This window comes from Rana temporaria, chromosome 13 (genome assembly GCF_905171775.1).
Source record: "Rana temporaria chromosome 13, aRanTem1.1, whole genome shotgun sequence".
NCBI lineage: Eukaryota > Metazoa > Chordata > Amphibia > Anura > Ranidae > Rana > Rana temporaria.
Genome location: NC_053501.1, coordinates 33,414,194 through 33,431,896, shown reverse-complemented (window position 1 = coordinate 33,431,896; position 17,703 = coordinate 33,414,194). Strand labels below are relative to the sequence as shown.

Here is a 17,703-nt window from a genome sequence, read left to right as displayed (position 1 = left end):
TAGATAACTCCCCTGTTGATCCACAGGCCGCGGTCAGGGATAGAGGCAAGCTCAGGTAGAAGGGGATTGTCCCAGAGAGGAGTGTGGGAGTGAGGGGAGGGAGCTGCACCGATGCGCAGAGCCAGCTGCCAGACCTTGCAGTGATGGAAGAGCATATGTCCGGCTGTGTCCGAGCGAGGGGGGAGGGCGCGGGGGGCGCGGAATAAGAGTTGGAAGGGATGAAACAGGGGGCCCGAGGCATGAGAGCAGACCAGGGTGGAGTAGCGGTTCCTGTCGGATCGATTGATATGAAAGAAATGCGAAAGCTGGGAAGCTAGGTAGTAGAGAAGTAGGTCTGGGAGCGCAGCTCCGCCTAGTTCAGTAGGGCACTTCAGGACCTGCCAGGACAGTTTGTGACGGGAGGAGCCCCAGATGAAGGAGTTGAGAATAGCTTCCATAGCCTTAAAGATGCGTGGTGGGAGATACAGTGGGGCTTGCCAGAAAACGTAGAGCAGTTTGGGGAGAAGGATCATCTTAATAAGGTTGATGCGGCCCGTCACCCCAAGAGGGAGACGGGACCAGACTTGTGTTTTGAGTTTGAGCAGAGTAAATAGGGGTTCAACATTAAGGGTGATATAGTCAGAGAGGGACCTGGAGATCGTGACACCTAGATATTTGATAGTGCTAGCTCTAATCAGGGGGAGGGAGGCCTGGTCGGCAGTGGGAGCGCCGAGATCCAGGGGAAGGATTTGAGATTTAGACCAGTTTATCCGGAGTCCGGAGTACAAGCCGAACTCCGTGATAACCCGGAGGGCTGTCCGAAGCGAGGGCCCCGCGTCAGCGAGGTACAAGAGCATGTCGTCCGCATAGAGGCTGACGACCTCGGTCAGCCGACCACAGCGGAGGCCCTTGATGTCAGTGTGGGCTCTGAGGGCAATAGCAAGGGGTTCTACGGCCCCCTCGGGATTTCCGACGGACCTTTTCCCGTTGGGAATCCCGGTCGTGTGTACTAGGCATTAGAAGAAGTATTATAGTTGTAGTCCTCTGTCTCATGACCGCACAAGGATGAAGATAGGTTTTAATTCTGCTAAAGTCTACAAACTTTAGGGAACAGTACTAGTTCTTCTAAACATGGCATTCAAAAGACAAAAAGCAGACAGAGGAAAGAAGCTTTTCTCTTTACATATTTATTACTGAATTTGTGTCTTGCTTTCGTTAATCCGGTAATACTTCTAAGACTTAAAACCACCTAACACACCAATTTATCTTCTAAGAGCTGGTAAATTATTATTCTAGTAAGCAGCGCAAAATTTATTTAGCCCTCAAAGATGCTTGAGTTAAATCTTCTAGTTGTATTTTTGGACCTGAATTTAAAAGGCTTTCTTAAGGGCGTTAATGCTGATTCAAGGATGTCTGTAATGGGATATGTTTGGTTTGGGCTTTTAAAATTTTGTAACCATGCCTTGTCAGAAGGTTAATGTTTCTTAAAAGCTTTAGCCTGCTGCAAGCTCTCTCTGTGTCCGTACATTTTAGCGCCATAGATCGGTTGTTTGAAAAAAAATTTTGCGCTTGATTGGAAGACAAAATATTTTGTTTAATTGTTATTAGGTAAAATAATTTAATTATTTACACCCTTCACTTTAGCTCTTTATAGAGTTTTTTTTCTTGTTAGCTGTTGATATTTTTGAGTTTACTATAATTGTTTATGGCTTTTCAGCTGGCTGTGGAAAATAGTGCTGCCTTTAAGGAAAAAAATGTTTTTTTTTAAATGCCTGCATTTCTTGGCTCATCCTTTTTTGGTTCTTATCTTCTACAAGTTAGGTTTAGACCCTCTATTGGGTTTTCACTGGCGTTCTACTTTTATGCCACATACACAAGATCGGTTTTCCCGTCGGAAAAACCTTGGATGGTTTTTCCGACGGAATTCCGCTCAAGCTTGTCTTGCATACACACGGTCACACCAAATTCCGCCCGTCAAGAACGCAGTGATGTACAACACGTACGACGAGCCAAGATCAATTAAGTTCAATAGGCAGTTTGGCTCTTCTGCTTGATTCTGAGCATACGTCTTTTTCCATCAGGAAAATAGAGAACCTGCTCTCAAATTTTTGCTGGTGGAAATTCCGACAGAGAAAGTCCGATGGAATATACACACGGTCTGAATTCCCATCCAAAAGCAAATATCTGACTTTTTCAGACAGGAAAGCCGATCGTGTGTACGCGGCATTAGATATGAGATTTTCAAAAGACTCTAAGGCCGGGATTCAGAGAGATCGGCGCATCTTTAGATCTCATATGCGCTACGCCATCGTAACATTGAGAGGCAAGTACTGTATTCACAAAGCACTTGCTCCCATATGTACGCCGGCGTAACGTAAATGGGCCGGCGTAAGCCCGCGTAATTCAAAGTAGCAAGGCAGCGGGAGTGTTGTATTATAATGAAGCGTGACCCCATGTAAATGCATGGCCGAACGAACGGCGCATGTGCGCGCATGCTCAGAATCACCTCAAATTTACTCCCTAAGATACGCCGGGTCCATTCATGCGACGTGAACGTAACCTACGCCCAGCCCCATTCACGTATGACTTACGTAAACAACGTAAAATACGACGGCTGTTCCGACGTTTCCGACGTCCATACCTTAACATGACTTACCCCTGCTTTATGAGGGGTAAACTTACGCCGGACGTACGCCTTAAGTAAACGGCGTAGCTTAATGCGACGGGCGCAAGTACGTTCGTGAATCGGCGTATCTAGGTCATTTGCATATTCGATGCGTAAATCTGCGGAAGCGCCCCTTGCGGCCAGCGTAAATATGCCCCCAAGATACGACGGCGTAGGAGACTTACGTCGGTCGTATCTTGGTCAAATTCAGGCGTATCTGAGTTCCAGAATATGCGGAAAGATACGACGGCGCACATTTGGACTATCTGGAGATACGCTGTCGTAAGTCCTTTCTGAATCCGGGCCACTATGTTCATCACTGGAAGAACCAGAAGGAGTCTTTACCTCCTCTAATCTTCATCCTCACAACATTTTGTGTAATAAATGATACAGGTTCTTTTTCAGCTATAGAATAAGCTTGGGTAGTATGGAACTTTAGTTAATTAGGGTTAGGGGGCATATTACTAAACATTCAAAGAAGCCTATAGTTTGTATTATGAAGAACTTAAAAAAAAGCAATGTCAAATTACCCTGCCGGCTTAATTTAGAACAATTTTGTTTTCTCCAAAACCACAGACGCATTTAAGTAAAGGAGAGTGTAAGGGACAAGGTGACCCAGGTCCAACTACAGATGGACTCTCACAGTGCGCTTATACTACAAGAAAATGAGGTGATGCTTATACTGCATAATCCTGGCAGCTTGGACAGATGCTATATGTAGCCTACAGGTAAGATTATGGCACAATTATCTCTCTCCATACATATTGCATTTCAGGTTAAATTGCTTTATCCTTTAGTTTGCCTTGTTATGAGGCACATAACACTTTTCCATTTCATGCCATCTCCTCATTAAGTAAATAGTCAAAAAAAACAAAATGCAGTGACCCATAGTAACCTGGCATCACATCTAATCTGAATACAGTAAACTGAAACAGGCCTGGATCTAGGGAGGTGCTTGGTTGGGCTGCACCCCCCAAGATTTTAGTTGTACCCATGGCCACAAAGAGGAGTGGGCACAAGGGGAACCTTCCCTGGGCGCTGTCCTAATATGTAGTAAGGGGGAGGGCTTCTGTGGTTCTCCTGCCTCACTGACAGGAGTGACTGTCATTCTCCTTCTTTCACTGCATTATGACAATCCTCACTCTGCCCTATCTCTTCTTCTTTGTGCATTATAAATCACTCTCCTGCAGCCTAGTCCCACTGTGTGCTTCCAAACTGTACACACAGAGGTATACCTCCCAACATTTTGGGATGGGAATGAGGGACACCTACTAGAAAATGTATGTAGGCACAGGACATGCCCCCTGCCACAACCCCTTAACCACCTCAATACAGGGCACTTTCACCCCCTTCCTGCCCAAGCCATTTTTAAGCTTTCAGTGCTGCCACACTTTGAATGACAATTGCACGATCATGAAACACTGTACCCAAATGAAATTTTTTCCCCACAAATAGAGCTTTCTTTTGGCGGTATTTGATCACCTCTGCAATTTTTATTTCTTGCGCTATAAACAAAAGAAGAGCGTCAAGTTTGAAAAAAAAAACACAATATTTTTTACTTTTTTTAACAGTAACGTTTTTTTATTGACACAATAGCAAATTACAATGCAATGACAGTCAAAAGACAATCTTTTTTTTAAACAAAAGTTTTCCTCAGTTTAGGCAGGTATGTATTCTTCTACATATTTTTTTTAATAAAAATCGCAATAAGCGTATATTGATTGGTTTGCACAAAAGTTATGGCACCTACAAAATAGGGGATAGGCTTATAGCATCTTTATTATTATTATTTTTTTTTTACTAGTAATGGCACTGATCTGCAATTTTTATCGTGACTGCGATATTGCGCCGGAAATATCGGACACTTTTGACACTATTTTGGGACCATTGACATTTTTACAGCGATCCGTGCTATAAAAATGCACTGATACTGTATAAATGTGACTGGCAGGGAAGGGGTAAAGTAAGGGTGTCTTTAACAACACTTTAAAGCCCCGTACACACGATCGGACCTTTGTCCGATCAAAATCACATCGGAATTCCATCGGAGTAAAAGAGAACATCTCTATCTAAACTCAGATGTAAATCGTCGGAATTTCCAATGGAATTACTCCGATGGGGCATACACACAGTTGGAATTTCCGATGGAGTATGTCCTCTGCATAAACCCACTGTTACGCAAAAATATACAAAGAGAAAAAAATCCTAAAAATATCAAGTTGTGTCATACTTGTACTTCAGGCACGCTTTTCCCTTGAGTTGCATGTATGTTACAATGAGCTGTTGACCCTTGGATGACCAGCTCAATCCATCAATTCACCACGAGCACCGTAAATCACAGCACAATCACTGTCATAAATCACCTTAAATAACTCATTTTCTTTCATATTTGTAATGGCTTGACAATTCCCTGTGTGTATACAGTATATGCCTTGTAAGAGGAAACAGCAGTCCCCCTTGTGAGTATCCCAACACAGAGAGAAGTCACAACTTGGTACATTTGAGATAAGCCATTTTCGGCCCAGACAGACTTGACGGCATGCTTGTCAAATGAGGACCAATGAGAGAGCGATGGCGTACAAGTCACATACACCATTTGTAACCCAGGAGCCTCGTACTGTTCCTTTTGCTCTCTGCCTGCATTTTCTTATATCATTCATGCTTTAGTGGAAGTGGAATTTGCTCAATAATATATTCCATTAACGTTTAAGTGGAAAGAGGTTGCATTGACAGGCTGAGGCAGTCTAGCTCCATTTTCAAGGAAACCTCTGAAGGTGACTCATCGTTTTCTCTCAATAAGACCGGCCCTTCATATCCCTTGTCAGATCTTGCTAATGAAAGTGTGTTTGGAGAAAGGATGCTTATTTTAGCAGTGTACCACAAAATATGAAGGCTCATGTTTAAAGCCATATACTATTTTTTGCTGACAAATTTTAAAGGAGATGTATAGCCAAAGCTTTTTTTTTTTTTGGTATGCTTCCCCTGTGGGTCACTCCTGTGACCTGTTTTCAGCAGACAGCGGGCTAACACCTTCTATTGGCTGATGTCATAAAGCTGGTCCAGGTAGCTCTGAAAAGATCAGGACCAAATGGTCAGGATTCACCCAGAAGTCTGGACTGATAGCTACTTCACCCTCTCAGCGAGTCGCCGAGAGCCTGAGCCAGCTGCTCCCACTCCCTCTACAGCCTGGTGTTTCATTGAGCGCAGGGGGCAGAGACTGACAGTCACCAGCTCTCTGCAGACTGAGGACTGAGTGATCAGCAGTGTTTGATCACTCAGTTCTCGTCTTTAAGGGCAGCCTTGCTGTTTGTTCCCCCTAAGGATCGCCCCTTCAGGCCTTGCTCATTGTTTCTCCTCCACTGGCCCACTTTTTTAGGGGGTAAATTATGTTTTTTACAGTAAGACTGCTGGAAATGTTCCATTTCCTGCAATAGTACCTATATATATATATATATATATATATATATATATATGTGTGTGTGTGTGTGTGTGTGTGTGTGTGTGTGTGTGTGTGTGTATATATATACATACACACACACATGGACAAAAAATGTCCCGGTCATTGGGCAGGCAATTCTTCTGGGGCTGAAGTAGTTAATACTCCTATAACTTCACAGACTAAAAAGATTTACTCGTAAGCCTGATATTCCCAAACCAGCATTCAGAAACTGAAATTCAAATTCCAATACACAGAAAGGCAAGATGTTGATGAAGACCACTAATTTCATGCTAGACCCAAAACTTCATAGATCATTTATTTTTTTTCCTTTCACAAATAAACAGCAGATTAGGATAAATAGCTATTTTGCTTTACACATTAATTACTAAATGTTTGCTTGCCATTCTTTAATTATTCGGATTATCTGTCCTGGAATTTAACTCTGATGTTGAGGTTTGTTGGTAAAGTGTTTCCCAAGGTTAAATCACTCTGTTAATTGTGCTGACATCCTTAAAATATATTAGATACATTGGCATATTGTGAATTATGAACCGCTGTCATCCACTACAAAGATTAATTGCATGTTCACAGATTTAATCTGTTTCCTAGTTTCTGTATTCTGAGTATTGTCACCTAACACATTTCTTACAACACTGAAACAACTGGTGACTCTAAGATGCTTTATGCAATTGCCAATCTTTTCATAAAAGTGTTGAAGTGAACCTGTGAATTACCTGGGCTTGGATAAGTAACAGGCTTGGAAAGCAGGCTTTGCAATGAATTCATATCTCCCAACTTTCTGAGATGAGAAAGAGGGACACTTTTTAGCTTAAAGTTTGTAGACAAACAAATAAAACCTGTCATGACCATAGTATTGTGGACCACTACTATTCCTCTATAATGACTTTTAAAAATAACAGACGCAAGCTTTTAAGGCAGTGGTCTCCAAACTGTTGCCCAAAGACCGGATGTGGCCCTTCTCCTGCCTTTATCCAGCCCTTGGAGCACTACTCCTCCATTTAGGTGCGGATCCAGAGTCTAATCTCGGGAGGGGCACTTCCAAAAATGTAGCAGGGAGTTTATCGGGGCATCAGGGTACCATGGTTAATATGGTGTCAGGATGATTGAAGAGCATAAATTCTATTATTACATTGTAATATAACATGAAATAGTTCAACTCACCATAATGGAGAGTCAGTGGGAGCCTCGAGAGTGTCACTTGCCTGTTATCAGATGCAGCTTGTCACTTGCCACAGTTGCCTGTCACCAGATGCAAATTGTCACTGCCAGTGGCCAGTGACAGTGTCCCTGTTGTCCCAGAGTGCCCATGCCTGCACAGTAATGGCAGTCTTCTTTTAGATGCAGAAATGCAGTGATGCAGGGGGCAGTGAGAGACAGTGACGTCTCCAGCTTTCATATATATATATATATATATATATATATATATATATATATATATATATATATATATAAATAATACACACACACATATTTCTATGCACATAGTGTCTTGAAAAAGTATTGGTGGATGCTGCCAGGTTAAGGGGAGGACAGAGTGGGAGCAGCCAGGTGGAGGGGAGGACAGGGAGGATGCAGCCAGGTGGAGGGGAGGAAAGGGTGGATGCAGCCAAGTGGGGGGGGGGACAGGGTGGATGCAGCCAGATGGGGGGAGGACAGGGTGGACGCAGCCAGGTGGAGGGGAGGAAAGGGTGGATTCAGCCAGGTAGAGGGGAGGACAGGGTAGGAGCAGTCAGGTGGATGGGAGGAAAAAGTGGATGCAGCCAGGCGGAGGGGAGGAAAGGGTGGATGCAGCCAGGTGGAGGGGAAGAAAGGGTGGATGCAGCCAGGTGCAGGGGAGGACAGGGTGGGAGCAGCCAGTTGGAGGGGAGGAAAGGGTGGAGGCAGCCAGGTGGAGGGGAGGAAAGGGTGGATGCAGCTAGGTGGAGGGGTGGACAGGGTGGGAGCAGTCAGTGATAAGGTCCTGTACCTCTGTGGAAGCCTGCATCCCCGTCCCCCCTCATCCCCCCCACCTGGGGGTAAGTTCTTACCTTGGACAGTAATAATAATAAAATCTCTGGCTCCCTCCGCCCGATAGCCTCGTGGTCCCTCTTCTCCTATCTTCCTCTTCCCCCTCCCACTTGGAATGTTGGGGGCTGCAGTCCTCAGGGAATCATCCTGTGGCCTGCTGGTATCCGGGACTACATGTCCCATAATCCTCTAGCTGCTAGTTTCCCTGCCATTGGCCCTGAATGTAGCCAATAGAAGCGGGCATTGCCAGGTGAATGCTTGGTTCAAGAAGTAGGAGGAGGTGTGGAAATCCCCTGCAGCTGATGCTCTGTATCATGGATAGTCTGGCAGCTTACCTGTTTCCATCTGTCCATTAAGAGGCCTGACTCTGTTCTGGTAACCTTCTTATGTCCTCTGCTTCCTGTATGGCCCCACTCAGGCCATCCCAGGAAGTCTATATTAACTATTGCACTACAGTCCTGCAGTGCTGTTCAACAGTGTTGTTTGCTTTAGTTCCTGTCTGCAGTGTGCTATGATTATCTTCCTGTGTACCGTTTTTGGCTCATCCCTGACTTCTCCTGTTTGCCTGTGATCTTGACCTTTTTCCTGTCCCTCGGTTACCCCTGTCTGCCTGTTGCCCCGACCTTGGCTTACCCATCACTACCGTTTGTCTGCTTGCTGCTTCCCCTCTCTCCCTGAGGAGCGTGACCTAGGGGATCCCAGGGGCCGCGACCTGGATCCAGCTGCGGCAAAGGCCATCCTCACCACTAGAGGCTCTGGTGAACACAAAGCTGGGTCTTAGACTCCGCGCCCTGGGCGATCTTGGGTTCACACTTCCTCTCTTATTGCAGCAGTCGGTCATAGGTTTCACTACCCTGTGGTGCATCCCTGACCTCAACGGGGTGCACTTGTCATCTGGCCACAGGTGACCTGATACTCTTCCTGTGTCCCTTCACAGAGTCTGTTAGTTTCGGTGTCCTGATGGGGGGTCGGCATCAGCACAGCCTGCTCACTATTTTCTTGGGGGGGGGATTGACCCATTGCCCCCCCTGGATTCGCCCCTGCCTCCATTTGACACCAATGATGGGACATCATTCCTTCCACTGACACCAGCGATGGGGAACTATTATTTTCACTGGTGCCAACAATGGGGTACTATTCCTCCCTTTAAAACCAGCAATGGGACATTATTTACTCCCAGTGGCCTCAGTATGACCCCCTAAAGCCTGAAGAACAGTAAATTGGCCATTTGCTTGGACAGTTTGGAGACCCCTTTTTTAAAGGTTGGATCAAGGGTTTAGTCTAGTTTCAAACATTGGTAGTATGGTATGGCAAATTTCTATAGAGGTTCTATCAGACCAAAAAAAAAGGGACAACCAAGGAGAAAAGAAGGACATATGAATTTGGTTCCAAAGGAGGAACATTCCCTCTGACACGGAGACAGTTGGGAGCGATGTGAGTGTAAATTTACCCTTCCAATATTCCTTGCCACCCAAATTAGCTCTTGTAGCTCATGAAAATTACTGTACCAAGGGCTATGCATCCCCTGTCCCAATGTAACTATACCATGATTGTCCACTTAGGACAGCATAGTGGAAGGATGAGGGAGGTGTATGCTGCCCCAAAAACAGAAGACAGAAGTAACATTTTTATTCCTAGTGGAGCCTATTTTCAAGCAAACTTCTGTACTTCTTGTCCAGTCAAAGGACAGATTCTCTTTAAATGTAGGTCTTTTTTCCCCAGCTGGTTGTTGGTTCTATTTATTTGTCTGATAGTAAGATGAAGTCATTTGCAGGGAAATAAAATAAAGTTTTACAACAACACGCTTTAACGGTACACTTTACCCAAAATTTTAATCTATATGGACATTCTACTTGGTCAGGGATTCATTTCTTAACCCACACATTTCTGCAGTGCACCTACTATCTATTGGAGATCATGGAAACTTGTGTTCCTCCTTACAATGAAGTAGAAAGAACCACAAACACACCCAATATAAGCACCTTGCTACATAAAGCCTAACGTAAGTAGTAAAAGTAAGTTAGACCATGCAGGGAACGGTCACTCCAACCCCACATGTAATGAGCTGTGTGAAATCTAACTGCAGCACATTGGAAAGACCTCAAATTAGAGTTGACTTCTGATTAAAGCTGACCTCTCTAGTAGGGGAGGAGACCAGATCTGAAAAATAAGTGCCTATTCTGTTAGAAAATCCAGTAATATACTGTTTCAACTTGCTATGCACATGCTCAGTTGCTCTCTATTTTAAGGCGTTTCTACAACTTGATTGGCGTCCACCTGTGGCAAATTCAGTTGATTGGAAATGATTTGGAAAGGCACACACCTGTTTATATAAAATCCTACAGTTAAAAGTGCATGTCAGAGCACAAACCAAGCCATAAAGTCCAAGGAATTATCTGTGGACCCCTGAGACAGGATTGTATCAAGGCACAGATCTAAGGAAGGGTACAGAAACATTTCTGCAGCATTGAAGGTCCCAATGAGCACAGTGGCCTCCATCATCCATAAATGGAAGAAATTTGGAACCACGAGGACTCTTCCTAGAGCAGGCCACCTGGCCAAATTGAGTGATTGGGGGAGCCTTAGTCAGGGAGGTCACCAAGAACCTGATGGTCACTCTGACAGAGCTCCGGTGTTTCTCTGTGGAGAGAGGAGAACTTTCCAGAAGAACAACCATCTCTGCATCACTCCACCGATCAGGCATGTATGGTAGAGTGGCCAGATGGAAGCCATTTCCCAGTAAAAGGCACATGACAGCCGTCTGGAGTTTGAAGCACCTGAAAGAATCTCAGACCACGAGAAACAAAATTCTGTGGTCTGATGAAACAAAGATTGAACTCTTTGGCCTGAATGGCAAACGTCATGTCTGGAGGAAACCAGGTACCGACCATACATACAGTGAAACATGGTGGTGGCATCATAATTCTGTGGGGATGCTCCAGAGCGCTCTGGACCTCAGACTGGGGCGAAGGTTTACTTTCTAGCAGAACAACGACCTTAAGCACACAGCCAAGATAACAAAGAAGTGGCTACGGGACAACTCTGTGAATGTCCTTGAGTGCCCCAGCCAGAGCCCAGACTTGAACCCGATTGAACATCTCTAGAGAGATCTGCTGTGCACCGACGCTCCCCATCCAGCCTGATGGAGCTTGAGAGGTCCTGCAAAGAATTCAGGTGTTTTTTTTTTTTAAATGTTATATGGAACATTTTTGGTGACATCCAATTTACAAATAGTTTTTAGCTGGACATTTATAGTTAACGTATGGCATATGAAAATAAATGGAGAAACAAATACATTTAAGCAACTGTTTTATGATGTGCAACCTTTTATACATAAACTTCATAGTCTGGGAGGGTGTCTGACATTAAAGGTGCATTGAAAGTAGATAAACATGGAATTATTATGCTTTTTTGTAATTGCCGCAGCTCAATATATCAATATTTTTGTCACAGCTTAATATCGGGCCAATCTCTTTCATTATGCCAAAGGAATGATTAGCAACATTTACAAGATAAACTATTTATATATGCATGTATTTGCTACTTGCTACTTCTTTTTCCAAACCAAAGATACAATTCTCATGCAGAAACTTCCAACTGCTCTGGTTCTTATATTATCCACTAGGTGGCGCACAAGTACACATCCTACAGTGGGGAAGAGAATTATCACAGTACAGAAAGCAACAATCAACGGGCTAAACATATAATATAGTGTTCTGTTGCATCAGTCAGCTATATATATATTTTTTTGTTTTTATTATTTTAAACCTAAACACAAAAAATGTATTGCATTTCAGATTATAAATTCTTAGATGTGGTGGCTACATTGTTTTATTTTTTGTATTTTTTGTATTTTTTTCCCTTTATTTTCACCTGTTAAGTCTGATATTTTTCAGCTTCCTTTAACAGACCACGCTGTCTAGCAAAAGTGGCAGTCAGAGGACTGACAGGGGTGCTTACAATGATCAGCTTTTATTTATGTAAAAACGTTATCCCCAAAGTGAAAAGTTGGAGTTTGGCTTTAATTTGATAGTCACGTCTCTTTAAATCTGCTAGTGCATCTAATGCCGCGTACACACGATCAGTCCATCCGATGAGAACGGATCGATGGACCGTTTTCATCGGTTAACCGATGAAGCTGACTGATGGTCCGTCGCGCCTACACACCATCGGTTAAAAAAACGATCGTGTCAGAACGCTGTGCTGAAAAGAACGAAGTTCAATGCTTCCAAGCATGCGTTGACTTGATTCTGAGCATGCGTGGATTTTTAACCGATGGTCGTGCCTACTAACGATTGTTTTTGTCCTATCGGTTAGGAATCCATCGGTTAATTTTAAAACAATTTGCCTTTTTTTTAACCGATGGCGCCCACACACGATCGGTTTTGACCGATGAAAGCGGTCCATCAGACCATTCTCATCGGTTTAACCGATCGTGTGTACGCGGCATAATACTACGTTCTCCCCATGTTAAAAATGCTGCTTTCCAAAGGTGTCTCCGTTGCCCCTCCATCCAGAGTGGAGACATTGTAGAACAGGGAGAGTGTTACTGACTAGATCACAGATTAAAATAAAGGAAAATAAATCCTAAAAATTAAAACTAAAGCAGCCACCACATCTAATGATCGGTATATTACATTTTTGTTTTTGGGTTTAACACTGCTTTACGTTAATTTAATGTAGCATTGTCCCTGCTTCCATTTCACTTTTTCCAATTGTTTAATATGTTTTGTGAAAAGCCTTATTTATCACCTTGAGGCGATTCAGTTCGCATTTGTAGCGCTATACAAGTTATTCACTCGCTCATCAAGTTGTAAGAACTGATCTTGTTGAATATAACCAGTAGTTTAATTTTTATCCTCCCTGGTTTTGACAGGTACCCGCTCGCACTGGAAATTCGGCCCCCTCCACGGGGCGCAGTACGCCTTGCGCGTTCGCAGTAGAGAATCGGCTGTGAGGCCGGTTTCCCTTAACGGAGATGGCGGCAGCAGCATCCGATTACCAATTTGAAAAATCGGCTCGAGTGAAGACACCGCTGGGTTCCTGGACAGGTAAGTGTCCTAATATTAAAGGCCAGCAGCTACGGTATTTATAGCTGCTGACTTACATGTTTTTTTCTGAAGGAGCCTGGTGCTCTGCTTTAATCATTTTCACAACGCTAAGAACAATAAAAAGAATAAGGTGCATACAAAGGTGTACCGAATGAATGTGCAAACCGTGCAGATAAGGTGCATAAATAAAATCACAACGTAAAGATAATAATATATGCAGTCGCAGAGGAAATCTCAGGATGGTGTTATGTCCAATCAAAAATGATGAATGAATAAAACAGTGAACTGAATAAGAATGCAAATACATACAAATAGGTGACTGTATAATGTAAGTAAAATCACATCGTATGAATGGTGGATGGAACCGCAAGATTGTCCAATTGTTACAAAGTGTAAATGGTGCAACTGCGACTAAGTCCAAGAGGTGAAGTAATTGCAAGGTGCAAGTAGAGTGCTGGGTGCAGAAATAGAATCAAAACGTAAAGATAATATATGCAGTCGCAGAGGAAATCGCAGGATGGTGTTATGCTCGCATCAACATGACTGATATACACCAATGATGGATGATGCAACTGCGACTCAGTCCAAGAGGTAATGCAATTTAATCAAAAGAAATTGCAAAGTGCGAGTGAAGTGGTGGGTGCTAAATGACATCAGCAGGTGGCAAGGTGACTTGTTGCTGAATCTTCGGTGTATGGCGACACCCGATGGTGTGCTAGCAAATTACCTTACGGCTGCAAGTTAAGCAGCTTTCAATAAAACCAATGGGATCACTCGGGGGTAGAAGGGATAACGCCTATCCGTCCTTCCAGTAGTGTGGCGCCTAGGGGGTTAATGCTTCCTTCCAGGCTGGGTGGTCAGCAAGGTAAGACAGCTCCAAAGTGTGTCACCAGGCAGGGTAGAGAAAACATAGAGGAGGCTCTTGTGCAAACGTTACTTCCGGTGTCCTAGTGTCTGACGCGTATCGCCACTGTCACATGACTTTGTCAGAGAATCTCATTCGTTTGATTGCAATTCGTAAATTCGTACATTTGAAAATTTGTAAATTTGAAAATCTCAAAATAAGAAAGAAAATCTGAAAATTCAAAAGACTAACTAACTAACTAACTAATAATAACTAACTATTAAATTATATGTATTGGAATTTCCTTTAAAATTTGGCGGTTAGTGAACGTAATGAATACAAATTTTTCCTGAAGTTACAAATTATCCAAAATAAAGAATACCGCATCTAAACAAATGAAACGGAAAAAAAATAATAATAATAAAAAGGTTTTATAATTATTATTATTGCTATTTATTATTATTTATTTGTGACTTTCCGTACGTTTAGATACAGCATTCGTTATTTTGGATAGTTCACAACTTCAAGAAAAAAGGAAATGAAAGGAAAGGAAATACCAATATCTATAATTTAATAGTTAGTAATAGTCAAGTTATTTTTAGTTAGTTATTATTCCAGATTTTTGGGTTTTCGTGTTTTCGAATTTCAATTTTCAAATTTCAAATTTACACATTTTCGAATTTCAAATTTACCCCTTTTTCGAATTTCTGAACATTAGAATTTACGAATATTCTGAAAAATTTGTCAAACGGGTTTCAGTTAATACGGATATTTCCAAATTAACAAATTTGTTAAAAATTGTTAAAAAATGAATTTGGAACAAAACAAATTGTACATGTCTAATGACACCAGCCATTTGATGGTTTCAGTTTGGTTGAGGACACAAGCAAATGTGACAGTGAGCAATCCCGGCATTCCAGGAATGTAACTGTTTTTGAAAAATATTAAGCTACTGTTCACACCGCTGCAATTTCTTCAACATGAATGGTTACATTGCCAGCAATGGAGTGCGATTTGTCATGCAACTGGGAACTGTTAAATTGCATGACAAGTCGCATCGGTGTCAACAGGGGCTAAATAGGTTTAGTTCCGCTTTATGATTTACTGCTGTTCAGGGGATCTGGGCTTCAGCAAAATGGCAGCTTCCAGCAAGAAGATACAGGAGCAATGCTGGAGGCAATTTACAGCACACACTAATTTTGGTGGCATAATTATTAATGTGGTTTATATGTTCCTTACTAAAGAAGATTATTTTTATCAAGTTGTTATGGGTAAAGTTCCGCTTTAAGGATCTGAATTATACTGTTAAATCAAAAGAATTTGTCCTAATACATATCTAAACCCAGAAACAGGTGTCCGCTGACTCAGTCTATCCACTGGGCCACTTTCCAAGGAAAATGTAAAATCTCTTCATATCAATGGTTGGATGAGTTCATTTGCACTAAATTGTTTGTCACGAGGGAAACAATAAACTCTTTTAACTGGTGTAATTGTGGGAAAATTATTGTATTTGAGTTGCTGATTATTTAGAAATTATTCTGTCTCAAAAAAGGATATGCGTTTAATATACCTTTCTGTCTGTTACTCTCACACGAGACAACCCAAGGGATTCTTCTATATTAGGTTAGTGTAGATCAATACTCACTAATCTCTTCCAGATTCTGTAAATAGATGCAAAGCATTAAAGTGGAACTTCAGCCAAAAACCTATTTGGCTTAGTTTTAACCACTTAAGCCCCAGAAGAATTTACCCCCTTCCTGACCAGGCCACTTTTTGCGATTCGGCACTGTGCCATTTTAACTGACAATTGCACGGTCGTGCGACGTGGTTTCCAAACAAAATTGACATCCTTTTTTCCCCACAAATAGAGCTTTCTTTTGGTGGTGTTTGATCACCTCTGCGGTTTTTATTTTTTGCGCAATAAACGAACATAGAGCGACAATTTTGAAAAAAATTCTATATTTTTTACTTTTTGCTATAATAAATATCCCCAAAAAATCTATAAAAAAAAAAAAATTTCCACAGTTTAGGCCCATACATATTCTTCTACATATTTTCTGTAAAAAAATTGCAATAAGCGTATATAGATTGGTTTGCGCAAAGGTTATAGCGTCTACAAAATAGAGGATAGTTTATGGCATTTTTATTATTATTATTTTTTCTACTAATGATGGTGGCAATCTGTGATTTTTATCGTGACTGCGACTTTATGGCGGACACATCGGACACTTTTGACACATTTTTGGGGCCATTGTCATTTTTACAGCGATCAGTGCTATAAAAATGCACTGATTACTGTGTAAATGACACTGGCAGGGAAGGGGTTAACCACTAGGTGGCGCTGAAGGGGTTAAGCGTTCCCTAGGGAGTGATTCTTACTGTTAGGGGGCGTGGCTACGAGTGATACGTCACTGATCGCTGCTCCCGATGAGAGGGAGCAGACGATCAGTGAGAGTGTCACTAGGCAGAATGGGGAGATGCTTGTTTACACTTGCCTCTCCCCATTCTGCAGCTCTGTGACACAATCGCGGGACACCGGCGGACATCGAGTCCTCGGGTCCAGCGGTCACAGAGCTTGCGGCAGGGGCAAGGGCAGGTCACCCAACCCCGCGCTGAAGAAGTCCCACCCACAGACGTAGCGCATACGGGGGAGGAGTCGCGATTGAAGTCACCCGCGGCCATCAGTGTGGTTTGAAACCACTACACGCTCTTGATGCAGGCACTCACATCTGCGTGCCACATATTGTGAGTAGTTACCTTTGTGGTTCTTAATTATTAAAATACATGTACAGAGTTCACTAAATCGTTTCCTTTATTTTCTATGTGCGGTGGAGTTCTATGTAAGTGATGAATATTGTCTCTGGCTCTGTGTATGGGCTTATTGCTGGATACTGGCCGATTGGATGAGTCCAGCATACAAGCAGGAATTGCGCTTATACTCTGGGAGAGAGTTCAATGCTTAGTGACCTGTTGTAGGTCGAGTAGATGAGGTGAGAGGCCAATCTGTGTGTGGTGAGGGGATCTTTGTCACCTGTCAAACCGTCCACAATACATGCTATTATTTGTGCTTTCTCACATGCACTAATGGACTCCTTCTAAACTATATATACTTTATGGACATTATTGTGCAATAGTAATGTCTATATACCTTATGGATATACTGTGCGATATTGATTTATTTAATTATTAATTTTTCTTGTGCTGCACTGTTTTATTATATGATTTGTTCTGAGGGATTTTTAATGAATTAACCCTAAGTGCTGGCTTGCAATTTAGCTTGTTTTTATTACTATTTTTTCAGCGCTAAATACTTGTACATTTATTGCGCACGTGCATGGCGGGAATTTTAAAGTGTAATATACGTTACTCTGCCCAGCCGTGCCATTCTGCCGACGTATATGTGCAGGAGCCGGTCGTTAACCGGTTAAAAAATTGTTTTACCTCAACAGTTCATATTTCTAACATGTGTCTGTGGTACCAAGTGTTTGTATTATGTAGGTCCTACATGAACGTGCCTCGGCAACGCAAGATCGTAAACTCATCTGTTCTGAGGCTCTGTTCTGCACATGCGCAGTTCCGGCCGGGCATTTCTCGACAGGACACCGGCACACAGATTTCATTGGATCACGGGAACATTGGAGTTGGCACCTATAGCAGCACTCTAAGCTACTTTATGAGGTCACAAGGGATCACGTAT

At 42.7% G+C, this 17,703-nt stretch overlaps 1 protein-coding gene across 1 annotated transcript in view; it reads left to right on the top strand.

Moving 5' to 3' along the window:
- The first annotated feature begins 3,243 nt into the window (after positions 1-3,243).
- RHOJ (ras homolog family member J) overlaps positions 3,244-17,703 on the top strand; it is a 133,190-nt gene continuing 118,730 nt past the window's right edge. Inside the window, exons 1-2 of the mRNA XM_040333357.1 lie at positions 3,244-3,372; positions 12,988-13,162. Of these exons, the coding sequence (XP_040189291.1) occupies positions 13,090-13,162 (73 nt within the window). The 5' untranslated portion in view covers positions 3,244-3,372; positions 12,988-13,089. The remainder of the gene's footprint in view (positions 3,373-12,987; positions 13,163-17,703) is intronic.